Source organism: Sphaeramia orbicularis, unplaced genomic scaffold (genome assembly GCF_902148855.1).
Source record: "Sphaeramia orbicularis unplaced genomic scaffold, fSphaOr1.1, whole genome shotgun sequence".
NCBI lineage: Eukaryota > Metazoa > Chordata > Actinopteri > Kurtiformes > Apogonidae > Sphaeramia > Sphaeramia orbicularis.
In genome coordinates, this window is record NW_021941673.1 from 16,212 (window position 1) to 32,496 (window position 16,285).

The window sequence follows — 16,285 nt, forward strand, 5'->3', positions numbered from 1 at the left end:
GCTGTTCCCTGCGCAGCTGGGTCTATTTATAGGGCGCAGGGGAAGCCACGGTAGGCGTGGTGTGTCTTAAAGAGGTTTTCACGTCAGCTGCGGGGATGTCAGTAAATCCCATAACATATTTTCTATATGTAGTGGAGAGATATTCTCTATTCTCAGAGAACCAGGGTTACACTGTAACCCAACGTTCCCTGGTAACCATGTTCCCTGGTGCCTATGTTCCCTGGTGCCTATGTTCCCTGGTGCCTATATACCCTTGCGCTTCTGTTCCCTGGTACCCCTGTTCCCTGGTGTTCCCTGGTGTTCCCTGGTGTTCCCTGGTGTTCCCTGGAGCCTCTATTCCCTAGTACCCCTTTTCCCTGATGCCTCTGTTTCCTGGTGCCTACCGGGGGCAGGATCCTGGTCTGTGACACCAGGCTGTGCTGTAGTTTGTTGGTTCCATATCGTCCGGTGGGCATCACCTCGGCCCAGGTCACCTGCAGGCCGGTCACCAGGCAGGGGGGCATGGCTGTGGTCACCTGGCGGGTGGGCGTGGCCATGGTCACCTCCCAGCTGAAGATGGCCGTCACGTTGGTGCCGCTGAGCTGGAACGAAGCCGTCAGGTTGGACGCCTTCAGAGGAACCTTCTGAGGAACCACTGTGGACCAGAGGGGATGAGAACCATAAAGAACCAACTGTCCCAGTCCAACAACAGAAGTGACCCAACTAGACTGAACTGGAAACACTGGAGCTGGACACTTATTATGGGATGTTGTTATGGTTGCTATAGTTTCTGTTTGTTGATCTGTGGTTGAGACTAAACAGTTCTGAATTTGTTTGTTGGATTCAAACACATCTGTAGTTCAGTTATTGACGACACAAACCAACAGGAAACAGAGCTAATTTAACAGAGCTAAGCTAATAGAGCTACGCTAACACAGCTAAGCTAACAGAGGAAATCAATGGTTTTGCTGTGGCTGTTTTAGTCTAAAAACAGAGCTAAGCTAACCAAGCAAAGCTAACAGAGCTAAACTAAAAAAGGGGATTAGTGGTTTTACTGGGGCTGTTTCAGTCTAAAAACAAAGCTAAGCTAACAGAGCTAAGATAACAGAAGGGATTAGTAGTTTTACTGTGGCTGTTTTAGTCTAAAAACAAAGCTAAGCTAACAGAGCTAAGCTAACAGAGCTAAGATAACAGAGGGGATTAGTAGTTTTACTGGGGCTGTTTTAGTCTAAAAACAAAGCTAAGCTAACAGAGCTAAGATAACAGAAGGGATTAGTAGTTTTACTGTGGCTGTTTTAGTCTAAAAACAAAGCTAAGCTAACAGAGCTAAGCTAACAGAGCTAAGATAACAGAGGGGATTAGTAGTTTTACTGGGGCTGTTTTAGTCTAAAAACAAAGCTAAGCTAACAGAGCTAAGATAACAGAGGGGATTAGTAGTTTTACTGGGGCTGTTTTAGTCTAAAAACAAAGCTAAGCTAACAGAGCTAAGATAACAGAGGGGATTAGTAGTTTTACTGAGGCTGTTTTAGTTTAAAAACAAAGCTAAGCTAACAGAGCTAAGATAACAGAGGGGATTAGTAGTTTTACTGTGGCTGTTTTAGTTTAAAAACAAAGCTAAGCTAACAGAGCTAAGCTAACAGAGCTAAGATAACAGAGGGGATTAGTAGTTTTACTGTGGCTGTTTTAGTCTAAAAACAAAGCTAAGCTAACAGAGCTAAGCTAACAGAGCTAAGATAACAGAGGGGATTAGTAGTTTTACTGGGGCTGTTTTAGTTTAAAAACAAAGCTAAGCTAACAGAGCTAAGCTAACAGAGCTAAGATAACAGAGGGGATTAGTAGTTTTACTGTGGCTGTTTTAGTCTAAAAACAAAGCTAAGCTAACAGAGCTAAGCTAACAGAGCTAAGATAACAGAGGGGATTAGTAGTTTCACTGTGGCTGTTTTAGTCTAAAAACAAAGCTAAGCTAACAGAGCTAAGCTAACAGAGCTAAGATAACAGAGGGGATTAGTAGTTTTACTGGGGCTGTTTTAGTCTAAAAACAAAGCTAAGCTAACAGAGCTAAGCTAACAGAGCTAAGATAACAGAGGGGATTAGTAGTTTTACTGTGGCTGTTTTAGTCTAAAAACAAAGCTAAGCTAACAGAGCTAAGATAACAGAGCTAAGATAACAGAGGGGATTAGTAGTTTTACTGGGGCTGTTTTAGTCTAAAAACAAAGCTAAGCTAACAGAGCTAAGATAACAGAGCTAAGATAACAGAGGGGATTAGTAGTTTTACTGGGGCTGTTTTAGTTTAAAAACAAAGCTAAGCTAACAGAGCTAAGATAACAGAGCTAAGATAACAGAGGGGATTAGTAGTTTTACTGGGGCTGTTTTAGTTTAAAAACAAAGCTAAGCTAACAGAGCTAAGATAACAGAGCTAAGATAACAGAGGGGATTAGTAGTTTTACTGGGGCTGTTTTAGTCTAAAAACAAAGCTAAGCTAACAGAGCTAAGATAACAGAGCTAAGATAACAGAGGGGATTAGTAGTTTTACTGGGGCTGTTTTAGTCTAAAAACAAAGCTAAGCTAACAGATCTTCATCCTTTCTTCAGTGACTGATCCAATTTGTGGATCCATAGGGTTGGTTCTATGGTGGTTCTAGTTCTGTAGCGGTTCTGGTTCTGTGGTGGTTCTGGTTCTGATCGTGTTCTGTGGTGGTTCTGGTTCTGTGGTGGAATCTGACCTGTTCTGGGTCCACAGCTGATGGGTTCTGGACTCTTGGCCTGGATCGCAGAACATGACGGGGTGTAGAAGCTGGTCCGTTCTGCCGGGGGGCGGGTCTTGGAGCTGATTGGCTGCAGGAGAACGTTGTATTTACAGGAGAACAGGAGGCCCTTCAGCTTGGCCACGCCCCCCTGCATACATGACACACAGAGAACCAATCAAGCTCTGCTGTTGCCATGGAAACCAGACTGTGGGCAGGGTTTGGCTGGAATACTGACCCGAGACGTGGTCTTCTGCATGGACCGGGTCCGGTTCTGTCCACAGAACTCAGGTTCCCACTGGATCCGGTACAAGTCCACTGACGGGTCTGTAGGACACAGGACACAGGGTTAGAACCGGACTGGACTGGCTCTAGGACTGGACCAGACCGCCTCCAGAACCGGACTGGACTGCCTCTAGAACCGGACCGACTCCAGGACCGGACTGGACCGCCCCTAGGACCGGACCGGACCGCCTCCAGGACCGGACCAGACAGCCTCCAGGACCGGACCGGACCCCCCTTAGAACCGAACCAGACCGCCTCTAGAACCGGACCAGACCACTTCTAGAACTGGACCGACTCCATGACCGGACCGAACTGGACCGCCCCTTGTACCGGACCGCTTCTAGAACCGGACCGGACTGCCTCTAGGACTGGACTGCCTCTAGAACTGAACCAGACCGCCTCTGGGACTGGACTGGACCTCCTCCAGGACAGAGGCTTAGGACCGGGCTACCTCTAGGACCGGACCACGTCCAGGACCGGACCGGACCGGACCGCCTCTAGAACCGGACCGGACTGCCTCTGGGACTGGACTGCTTCTAGAACCAGATGGCCTTTAGGACCGGACTACCTCCTAGACCAGACCGGACCTCCTCCAGGACAGAGGGTTGTGTCCATCTGCTGGGCGTTGCCATGGTTACCTGGACTCTTCCTCCAGTAGACGTGGACCCTCAGTTGGTCGTCCTGGTAAAATGGCGTCCCCACGTCCAGGACGTCCCCAAACGGAGGCGGAGCCAAAGCTGAAGGACAAAACAAACACAAACATGTTCATTAGGGTTAGGGGTACCAGAGGTTCTAGGGCTAGCAGAGGTTCTAGGGCAGGGGTCGGCAACCTTTAACACTCAAAGAGCCATTTCGACCCGGTTTCCACGGAAAAGACAACACTGGGAGCCGCAAAAACTTTTTGACATCTGAAATGAAGATGTTAGCCTATATATACCGTAAATTCCGGAGTATAAGCCGCTACTTTTTTCCCACACTTTAAACACTGCGGCTTATACTCCGACACGGCTTATACAACGATTTTACCGGTACCACGGCTTGGTTCCGCGGCGCACCTCGGTGGTGCCTGCCGCGGCGCACCTCGGGGCCAACGCTAGGTGCCGTTGCACCGCCGTACCATGGCTCGGTGCCAGGTGCCGTGGCACCGCGGTGGTGACTCGGCTCGAGGTGCCGGTGGTGCTGTGGCACCGGCGGCACTGCGAGCAGTGGCACTGCGGTGCCACGGCACCTGGCACTGAGCCGTAGTACTGCAGTGCCACGGCACCTAGCGTTGGCCCCGAGGTGCTGCAGCACCTTGGTCGTGCCATGGCACCTGGCATCATTAAATGTTCTATTTTCTTCAGATATTTTTCTTTTCTTAGATTTCTCCATACTTGGCCTACCTGGGGTTGAAAGTCTCGATAAATGTACGGTGTTTTGGCGGGCTGTCGAAGAGTGTGACGCATATTTTGAGCGATGAAAATTAATACTATATATATATATATATATATATATATATATAATTTTATTTTAATATTTCGAGATCACAATAATCTTACAATTTACAACTACAATTAAACAAACGAACAAACACAAATAAAATACTTTGTTCAGATATTGTGCAGTTTTGGTGTCACAGGACATTCCGCACATGCCGGCTGTCGGCTGACACGTCAAGTGCTGTCAAACGTCTCTGAAGAAGGCGAATGCTGATAACCGAAATCGCACAAGGTCTGAAGAAAGAAGTTAAAAACTTTGACTTAATAAGAAGACATGATACACGTTTTGGAGACAAATAACATACACTTCAATCGGACACTTATAATTTATTTTCCCAAGCCACGCAGAGCCGCAACAAAAGGATGAAAGAGCCGCATGCGGCTCCGGAGCCGCGGGTTGCCGACCCCTGTTCTAGGGCAAGCAGAGGTTCTAGGGGTACTAGAGGTTCTAGGGGTACCAGAGGTTCTAGAGGTACCAGAGGTTCTAGGGCTACCAGAGGTTCTCAGGGTACCAGAGGTTCTAGGGGTACCAGAGGTTCTAGAGGTACCAGAGGTTCTAGGGGTACCAGAGGTTCTAGAGGTACCAGAGGTTCTAGGGCTACCAGAGGTTCTCAGGGTACCAGAGGTTCTAGAGGTACCAGAGGTTCTAGGGCTAGCAGAGGTTCTAGGGGTACCAGAGGTTCTAGGGGTACCAGAGGTTCTAGGGGTACCAGAGGTTCTAGGGCTAGCAGAGGTTCTAGGGGTACCAGAGGGTTCTAGGCTGGCGTACCAGTCCTGCTGGTCTGGGTGCTGAAGTGGAGCAGGGCCCGCGGGCCTTTGAGGTGGTTCTGGGCCCAGTAAGACATGGCCTGGACCTCCACCCTGTAGGTCCGGTTTGACCTCAGACTGTCCAGAACCACCTGGTTCTGTAGAAAACACAAGTGGGTCACAGTAAGCACAGGAACATTAACCCTTTAATTAAACATATATTGTTATTATTATTATTATTATTATTATTATTATTATTGAACTCTTTCATTAAACTGATCCTCATCCTGTGTGTGTTGGATCTGAGCTGTCTTTCCCAGAATGCACTGGGGTGTCATTGTCCTTACCGTTCGGACCATCTTCCTCCTCTTGGTCAAAGACGACACTGTCCTCTGCCCCGCCTCCGTCCTCTGCCCCGCCTCCGTCCTCTGCCCCGCCTCCGTCCAGCTCCAGCTGACCTTATAGTGGTGGACAGGGACGTCCAGGTCCTGGGGGACGGTCCAGCGGACCAGGGTGGACACGGTCCGACCGGGGCCAAAGGTCATGTTGACCACCCTGAGGTCAGAGGGAGCCGGAGGACTGGACGGGTCTGAGGGACCAGAACCAAAACCAGAACCACATCAGAACCGACAAGACATTATCATTATTAACTCTTTAAGTGCCAGACAGTTAAGGGGCTAATACGCCTTAAAAGTGCCACAGAATTTGGCCGTTTTTCAGTATTTCGCGTCATTTTCATAATATTTGAAGAATCCTGCAGGAAACCGCTCGGTAACATCCGACCGATTGCTAATTAGATCCAAAACGCACCGGATGCAGCCGATTCATTATTGATCGTAATTTGCATAATTTATAATAATAATAATAATAATAATAATAATAATCTTTATTTATATAGCACTTTACATACATTAAAAACTGTAGCACAAAGTGTTTTACATATCAGTTTAAAAATCAGTACCGCCCCCCCACCCACACCCACCCACTCACCCACACCCACCCACTCACCCGCACACACACACACACACACACACACACACACACACATACATGCAAACCCACAAGCTCACACATACTTAAGAAGACTGACTGAGCACGGGTAGACCAGAACAAAAATGTACAAGTAAAAGTAAAACATCAGTTTAGGAGGCGCTGTCTCAGGGAGCCATCCGCACCAGGAGGCAGCCGCCGACCCCGGCGACCAGGCACCAGCAACACAGCCCCGCATCCCAACTAGTGGGAGAGGGCCAACTGGGACCCCCACCCACCAGAAAGGAGCGGACCCCAGTGAGAGAAGGCGCCACAGCCCCCGGAGTCCACAGCCGCCCCCCGGCATGGAGGGCTCCCTCTGATGAAACACCGGAGAATAAGAAACATTAAAAACATATAAAAATATTATTCGGTCACGTGACCTCAAATTCCCGTCTGCTTGGTCTCAAAAGGGGGACACAGAAAGAACGTCATCGAAATGTGAGAAAGAAATGGGGGTGGATGGTTTGTTTGTACACAAATGTGGCGTGTTCTCCAAAGCCGATCTGATCGGCCCGTGGCACTTTACAGGTTGTTTTCGTAAAGCCGATTTAATCGGCCCATGGCACTGAAAGTGTTAAAATAAAAGTAAAAATTATCCACAAAGACCAGAAAAAAACAGCAGAAGAAGAATGAAACAGAGGAGGACAAAGAACAAAAATAATTTAAAAAATGAGTTAAAATGAATGAAATAGAAAAAAAGAACAAAAACAAGCAAAAATAATTTTAAAGAAATCAGTTAAAATGGACAAAATATTCAGTGAAATGAACACAAATGATTTTTAAAATGAATGGAAATAAATAATATAGAGAAAAGAACAAAAAAAAAAAAGTTAAAAAAAAAATAAAATAGAGAAAAGAACTAAAATAATTTTTTTAAAAATTAGTTAAAAAAATACAGAAAAGAACAAAAATTTAAAAAAAAAACGAGTTAAAAAATCAAATACAGAAAAGAACAAAAATAATTGTAAAAATCTTCCAAAATTAAAATCATCAGTGAAAAGAAGTTTTGTAGAAGAAGGAGCAAGACAAAAAAGTCGCAAAAATATATACAACAGACAAGGACAAAAAGACAACAAAAGATACAACAAAACAAAAAGATCATAAAAGACAAACGATCGTAAAAGACACGATATATAAATGCGAAAGAGATGAAAAGGTTATTTCACAGAATGAAAACAACAAAAAAACAAAACAAAAAAGATCGTAAAAGACAAAATATCGTAAAAGACAACTATATAAACGCGAAAGATGAAAAGCTTATTTAACAGAATGGAAACTACAAAAAACAAAACAAAAAGATCACAAAAGACTTAACGAGATGAGAGTACTGTAAAAGAAACATCAAGACAAAAGATCGTAAAAGACAAAAGCTGGTCCCAGAGCCCAGACCGTATAAATGCGATATTGCGATGCTAACCTCTGCTGGAGTGGATGTGTCGGCTGGGCGTGGTGAAACCTTTGGTTCCGTGGGTGTTGACGGCCGCCACTCGGAACTGGTACCAGCGACCCGGTCGGATGTCGGAAAGTCGCGATCTGGGTTCTGATGTCTGATGGCGAGGAGGGGGGGTGGAGTCACATTAGATCATTAATATTTTATCGCATTTGTAAAAGTTGGTCTAAAATGAGTTTCAGAAGTTCGGACACTGAAAGCAAAAACATGTTAGCATTAGCGTGTAGCGCAGACATGCTAAAAACACATCCATGTTATTATTTACAGTGTAAATGTTAAAAACCTATCCTCAGTATTTTCTACAGTGGACTGACCTGCTTTAAACACATCCTCTGTATTTTTTACAGCAGGCTGAACTGCTAAAAGCCCTTCCATGTTATTATTTACAGTGGACTGACCTGCTTTAAACACATCCTCAGTACTTTTTACAGTGGACTTACCTGTGCCACCTCCTCTCTCAATATTTTTTTTTTTTACAGTATTTTTTACAGTGGACTGACCTGCTCCACCTTCTCCCTCAGTATTTTTTACAGTATTTTTTTTTTTACAGTGGACTGACCCGGTGCACCTCCTCCCTCAGTATTTTTTAGAGTATTTCTTACAGTGGGCTGACCTGGTGCACCTCTTCCCAGGGGGTGCAGTATTATTTTTTTACAGCGGACTGACCTGGTGCACCTCCTCCCAGGGGGTTCAGTATTTTTTACGGTGGACTGACCTGCTCCACCTCCTCCCTCAATATTTTTTTTTACTGTATTTTTTACAGCGGACTGACCTGGTGCGCCTCCTTCCTCAGTATTTTTTTCAGTATCTCTTACAGTGGGCTGACCTGGTGCACCTCCTCCCAGGGGGGTGCAATATTATTTTTTTTTACAGCGGACTGACCTGGTGCACCTCCTCCCAGGGGGTTCAGTATTTTTTTTTTTTTATTTTTACATTATTTTTTACAGTGGACTGACCTGGTGCACCTCCTCCCAGGGGGTTCAGTATTTTTTTTTTATTTTTACATTATTTTTTACAGTGGACTGACCTGGTGCACCTCCTCCCAGGGGGTTCAGTTTTTTTTTTTTTTTTTTTTTACATTATTTTTACAGTGGACTGACCTGGTGCACTTCCTCCCAGGGGGTTCAGTATTATTTTTTACAGTGGGCTGACCTGGTGCACCTCCTCCCTCAGTAAGTTTTTTCCAGTGTTTTTTACAGTGGGCTGACCTGGTGCACCTCCTACCTCAGTATTTTTTACAGTGGGCTGACCTGGTGCACCTCCTCCCTCAGTATTTTTTCCAGTGGGCTGACCTGGCGCACCTCCTACCTCAGTATTTTTTACAGTGGGCTGACCTGGTGCACCTCCTCCCTCAGTATTTTTTCCAGTGGGCTGACCTGGCGCACCTCCTACCTCAGTATTTTTTACAGTGGGCTGACCTGGTGCACCTCCTCCCAGGGGGTTCAGTATTATTTTTTGCAGTAGACATACCTGCTCCACCTCCTCCCTCAGTATTTTTTACTTTATTTCTTACAGTGGGCGTACCTGGCCCACCTCCTCCCAGGGGGAGGCGCTGTCCTCACTGGGCTGGACCCCGTAGTTCCACCTCCTCTGGAGGACGTAGACCACCGGTTCAGAGGAGACGTTGAAACGAGACGACCAACGGACGTCCAACGACCCGGAGGAGGACTCATGAAAGACCAGGTCCTTCCTGGGCTTCAGAGGGCAACCTGGACCAGCACAAGACCACATAAGAGGAAAACCAGTACAGACCACATGAGAGGAAAACCAGTACAGACCACATGAGAGGAAAACCAGTACAGACCACATGAGAGGAAAACCAGTACAGACCACATAAGAGGAAAACCAGTACAGACCACATGAGAGGAAAACCAGTACAGACCACATGAGAGGAAAACCAGTACAGACCACATGAGAGGAAAACCAGTACAGACCACATGAGAGGAATCATTTTATTTTATTTGATTTCATTATTATTTATTTATTTATTTATTTTATTTTATTTTATTTTATTTTATTTTATTTTATTTTATTTTATTTTATTTTATTTTAGATAACCCAATAGCATCTGTGTTCATGAAGTGCCTGTTGGACCTGTATCTGGTTCTGGGTCTGTAGTGGTTTTTCTAAACCACCTGTCACAGCTCATTGAGTCCCATTCAAAGTGACTCTAGTGACTGCAGTGACTGAACCCTTAACCTGATGCAGTTCACAGCTCTGATGTGTCGGTCCACTGTCGCCCAGGGGCATGATGGGAGTTACAGCTGCACTCACACCAGACAGGACCTTCCCATCATGCACCGGGGCGTCAGCCAGGCCGGCCCAGGTTGCGTCGGTGATCCCACTCCTGACAAATAGACCTAAGTGGGCCAAGGGGGAGGGGCTAACAGGGTCTGAGCAGTGTTTATGACCCTAGTGGTCCCAGTGACCCTAGTGGTCCTAGTGGTCCCAGTGACCTAGTGATCCTAGTGGTCCCAGTGACCCTAGTGGTCCTAGTGGTCCCAGTGACCTAGTGGTCCAAGTGGTCCCAGTGACCCTAGTGGTCCTAGTGGTCCTTGTGGTCAAGGTGGTCCAGGTGGTCCCAGGTGGTCCAGTCCTACCTCTATAGAGGTCCTTGGGGGTCTGGCAGGTGTGTCCACAGCCATTGGAGCAGCACTTCCTGTGGGCGGGGCATTCACGGTCGCGGTCGCAGCTGTCGACGCAGGCGGCCTCGAAGCCTGCGGCACGGTCCGGCAGAGGACACGCCCCCTGTTTGACTGACAGCACTGACTGGAGGAACTCACAGCTGGTCACACACTCCCAAGGCCTTCTGGGAAACAGAGGCTGTAGGGGGCAGGAGGAAAGGCAGGGTCAGAGGTCACAGAGGTCATGTGACTCCAACAGACCAATCACAGTCCAGTCTGACTATGGTTTGTACCACCGTACAAAAAAAAAAAAAGGCTTAAAACAGAAAAACCATTAAAATGAACAGAAACAGAAAAAATGAACAAAATAATGAAGAAAATAAAGAACAAAATTAAACAAGTCATCCATTTGTATTTTTGTCGTTTCACTGTCTTTCTTTGTGATGTAGCTCCTCCTACTTTAACTCCAAGCCTGCTCTGTTTAATCTCAGAAAGTCGGAGGTGAAAACCAAGTCACAGATTTGGTGGACAACCATCGAAGACCATCGACGACCATCGAAGACCATCGGTGACCATCGAAGACCATCAAAGACCATTGACGACCATCAACGACCATCGAAGACCAAAGACGACCATTGAAGACCATCGACAACTATCGAAGACCAACGACGACCATCAAAGACCATTGAAGACCATCAACGACCATCGAAGACCAACGACGACCATCGAAGACCATTGAAGACCATCAACGACCATCGAAGACCAACGACGACCGTCGAAGACCATCAACGACCATCGACAATCATTGAAGACCATCAAAGACCAACGACGACCATCGACAACCATAGAAGACCATCAAAGACCATCAACGACCAACAACGACCAACAACGACCATTGAAGAGCATCGACAATCATTGAAGACCATCAAAGACCAACAACGACCATCAAAGACCAACAACGACCATCAAAGACCATCGACAACCATCGAAGACCATCAAAGACCATCTACTACCATCGACAACCATCGAAGACCATCAAAGACCATCTACTACCATCGACGACCATCGACGACCATCAAAGATCATTTACGACCATCGACAACCATTGAAGACCAACGAAGACCATCAACGACTATCGAAGACCATCGAAGACCATCGACGACCATCGAAGACCATCGACAACCATCGAAGACCAACGACAACCATCGAAGACCATCAACGACCATCGATGACCATTTACGACCATCGACGACCATCAACGACCATCGACAACCATTGACAACCAACGAAGACCATCAACGACCATCGAAGACCATCAAAGACCATCGACGACCATCTACAACCATCGAAGACCATCAACGACCATCGATGACCATTTACGACCATCGACGACCATCAACGACCATCGACAACCATTGACAACCAACGAAGACCATCAACGACCATCGAAGACCATCAAAGACCATCAATGACCATCTACAACTATCGAAGACCAACAACGACCATCGACGACCATTTATGACCAACGGCGACCATCAACGACCACTGAAGACCATCGACGCGGTCAGAGCGGTGAATTTGGATGTGTTACCATGAAAAATGAAACTGTTCTAACTTGGTAATTTTTCATCCAATAAAAAACAAAGTTGACGTGTTTGATAATAGCCCCGCCCCCAACTAAATGAAATCCCAATAACTGTGTCCCTATGGTTTTAAAACCCTGCCCTGTGACCCACATGGGTCTACCAAGGTAAGGTAAGGTAAGGTAAGGTAAGGTAAGGTAAGATAAGTTCTTCAGTAAATCCAGACTGGATCCACCTCCTGGTCCAGATGTTTCAAAACCACTGGTTAGTATCATCAGAAACTCCAGTTCCCATCATGCTTTGTGTAAGTGTGTGTGTGTGTGTGTGTGTGTGTACCTCACACATCTGTCTGCAGTTGGATTTCTCCTTCATTTCCCAGGAGTCTTTGCAGGGTTGGAGACACTGGAAAAAAAAGAAAGAAGAAGAAGAAGGGAGGGAGGGATGACCCAGATTAGACAGAACCAGAACCTGAACCAGCACCGATGAACACTTTAACGGATCAACTACTGTATTTTGGTCTGTATCCTTTAGTTGTTTCTTCTTCTGTATTTAATCTAAACTACTGCAGGTGTAGAAAACAAACGCACCCATCTGCATAAACACACATACACATACATGTGACACTGACATTTTGTGTTAATTCAAAAATCATCCCATTCGTCACTGAATGAGGCAGCTGTGTGCTTTCCACACATGTCCAGATCCAGCAGCATGTGTTTGTATAGTTTACATCCATCATGTGTTTGTATAGTTTACATAAACCATGTGTTTGTATAGTTTACATCCATCATGTGTTTGTATAGTTTACATAAACCATGTGTTTGTATAGTTTACATCCATCATGTGTTTGTATAGTTTACATAAACCATGTGTTTGTATAGTTTACATCCATCATGTGTTTGTATAGTTTACATAAACCATGTGTTTGTATAGTTTACATCCATCATGTGTTTGTATAGTTTACATCCATCATGTGTTTGTATAGTTTACATCCATCATGTGTTTGTATAGTTTACATAAACCATGTGTTTGTATAGTTTACATCCATCATGTGTTTGTATAGTTTACATAAACCATGTGTTTGTATAGTTTACATCCATCATGTGTTTGTATAGTTTACATAAACCATGTGTTTGTATAGTTTACATCCATCATGTGTTTGTATAGTTTACATAAACCATGTGTTTGTATAGTTTACATCCATCATGTGTTTGTATAGTTTACATAAACCATGTGTTTGTATAGTTTACATAAACCATGTGTTTGTATAGTTTACATCCATCATGTATTTGTATAGTTTACATCCATCATGTGTTTGTATAGTTTACATAAACCATGTGTTTGTATAGTTTACATCCATCATGTGTTTGTATAGTTTACATCCATCATGTGTTTGTATAGTTTACATAAACCATGTGTTTGTATAGTTTACATCCATCATGTGTTTGTATAGTTTACATAAACCATGTGTTTGTATAGTTTACATCCATCATGTGTTTGTATAGTTTACATAAACCATGTGTTTGTATAGTTTACATCCATCATGTGTTTGTATAGTTTACATAAACCATGTGTTTGTATAGTTTACATCCATCATGTGTTTGTATAGTTTACATAAACCATGTGTTTGTATAGTTTACATCCATCATGTGTTTGTATAGTTTACATAAACCATGTGTTTGTATAGTTTACATCCATCATGTGTTTGTATAGTTTACATAAACCATGTGTTTGTATAGTTTACATAAACCATGTGTTTGTATAGTTTACATCCATCATGTGTTTGTATAGTTTACATAAACCATGTGTTTGTATAGTTTACATAAACCATGTGTTTGTATAGTTTACATCCATCATGTGTTTGTATAGTTTACATCCATCATGTGTTTGTATAGTTTACATAAACCATGTGTTTGTATAGTTTACATCCATCATGTGTTTGTATAGTTTACATAAACCATGTGTTTGTATAGTTTACATAAACCATGTGTTTGTATAGTTTACATAAACCATGTGTTTGTATAGTTTACATCCATCATGTGTTTGTATAGTTTACATAAACCATGTGTTTGTATAGTTTACATCCATCATGTGTTTGTATAGTTTACATAAACCATGTGTTTGTATAGTTTACATCCATCATGTGTTTGTATAGTTTACATCCATCATGTGTTTGTATAGTTTACATCCATCATGTGTTTGTATAGTTTACATCCATCATGTGTTTGTATAGTTTACATAAACCATGTGTTTGTATAGTTTACATCCATCATGTGTTTGTATAGTTTACATCCATCATGTGTTTGTATAGTTTACATAAACCATGTGTTTGTATAGTTTACATAAACCATGTGTTTGTATAGTTTACATCCATCATGTCTTTGTATAGTTTACATCCATCATGTGTTTGTATAGTTTACATCCATCATGTGTTTGTATAGTTTACATAAACCATGTGTTTGTATAGTTTACATCCATCATGTATTTGTATAGTTTACATCCATCATGTGTTTGTATAGTTTACATCCATCATGTGTTTGTATAGTTTACATAAACCATGTGTTTGTATAGTTTACATCCATCATGTGTTTGTATAGTTTACATCCATCATGTGTTTGTATAGTTTACATAAACCATGTGTTTGTATAGTTTACATCCATCATGTGTTTGTATAGTTTACATAAACCATGTGTTTGTATAGTTTACATCCATCATGTGTTTGTATAGTTTACATAAACCATGTGTTTGTATAGTTTACATAAACCATGTGTTTGTATAGTTTACATAAACCATGTGTTTGTATAGTTTACATCCATCATGTGTTTGTATAGTTTACATAAACCATGTGTTTGTATAGTTTACATAAACCATGTGTTTGTATAGTTTACATCCATCATGTGTTTGTATAGTTTACATAAACCATGTGTTTGTATAGTTTACATAAACCATGTGTTTGTATAGTTTACATCCATCATGTGTTTGTATAGTTTACATAAACCATGTGTTTGTATAGTTTACATCCATCATGTGTTTGTATAGTTTACATAAACCATGTGTTTGTATAGTTTACATAAACCATGTGTTTGTATAGTTTACATAAACCATGTGTTTGTATAGTTTACATCCATCATGTGTTTGTATAGTTTACATAAACCATGTGTTTTTATAGTTTACATAAACCATGTGTTTGTATAGTTTACATCCATCATGTGTTTGTATAGTTTACATAAACCATGTGTTTGTATAGTTTACATCCATCATGTGTTTGTATAGTTTGCATCCATCATGTGTTTGTATAGTTTACATCCATCATGTGTTTGTATAGTTTACATCCATCATGTGTTTGTATAGTTTACATAAACCATGTGTTTGTATAGTTTACATCCATCATGTGTTTGTATAGTTTACATCCATCATGTGTTTGTATAATTTACATAAACCATGTGTTTGTATAGTTTACATAAACCATGTGTTTGTATAGTTTACATCCATCATGTGTTTGTATAGTTTACATCCATCATGTGTTTGTATAGTTTACATCCATCATGTGTTTGTATAATTTACATAAACCATGTGTTTGTATAGTTTACATAAACCATGTGTTTGTATAGTTTACATAAACCATGTGTTTGTATAGTTTACATAAACCATGTGTTTGTATAGTTTACATCCATCATGTATTTGTATAGTTTACATAAACCATGTGTTTGTATAGTTTACATAAACCATGTGTTTGTATAGTTTACATCCATCATGTGTTTGTATAGTTTACATAAACCATGTGTTTGTATAGTTTACATCCATCATGTGTTTGTATAGTTTACATAAACCATGTGTTTGTATAGTTTACATCCATCATGTGTTTGTATAATTTACATAAACCATGTGTTTGTATAGTTTACATAAACCATGTGTTTGTATAGTTTACATCCATCATGTGTTTGTATAGTTTACATCCATCATGTGTTTGTATAGTTTACATAAACCATGTGTTTGTATAGTTTACATAAACCATGTGTTTGTATAGTTTACATAAACCATGTGTCCTCCAGGAGTCTGAGCTGATGCAGCACATGTTCTCCACCCTCATGGTGTCCAGGCTCTGGACACCTCCTCCCATCCACCCGTCCACACACACACTCATACACCAGTGGCTCTGACTGGTCCTGCTGGGACACACGTGGGTTCAGCGTCTTTGCCCAAGGGCACTTCCACATGTGGACAGTCGGAGCCAGGATTCAAACCACCGACCCTTTGGTCAGTGGACCACCTGCTCTACCAACTGAGCCACAGCCGCCCTCCACCCCCACAGACCCCCACAGACCCTTCAGATGTGGTCTTGGACTGACCCTGCTCAGGTCAGC

The 16,285-nt window shown here is 42.9% G+C and overlaps 1 protein-coding gene across 1 annotated transcript; it reads right to left on the reverse strand.

Annotated features, from left to right (window-relative positions):
- Positions 1-485: 485 nt before the first annotated feature.
- LOC115416774 (anosmin-1-like) lies at positions 486-12,338 on the reverse strand (the record flags this gene model as incomplete). Its single annotated transcript, XM_030130636.1, has 10 exons — positions 12,258-12,338; positions 10,315-10,537; positions 9,239-9,423; positions 7,682-7,811; positions 5,580-5,821; positions 5,255-5,390; positions 3,646-3,744; positions 2,961-3,049; positions 2,702-2,873; positions 486-634 (listed from the first exon to the last, which is right to left on the reverse strand). Coding segments are annotated over exons 1-10 (1,461 nt in total), but the record flags the coding sequence as incomplete, so codon positions are not given.
- Positions 12,339-16,285: the final 3,947 nt, after the last annotated feature.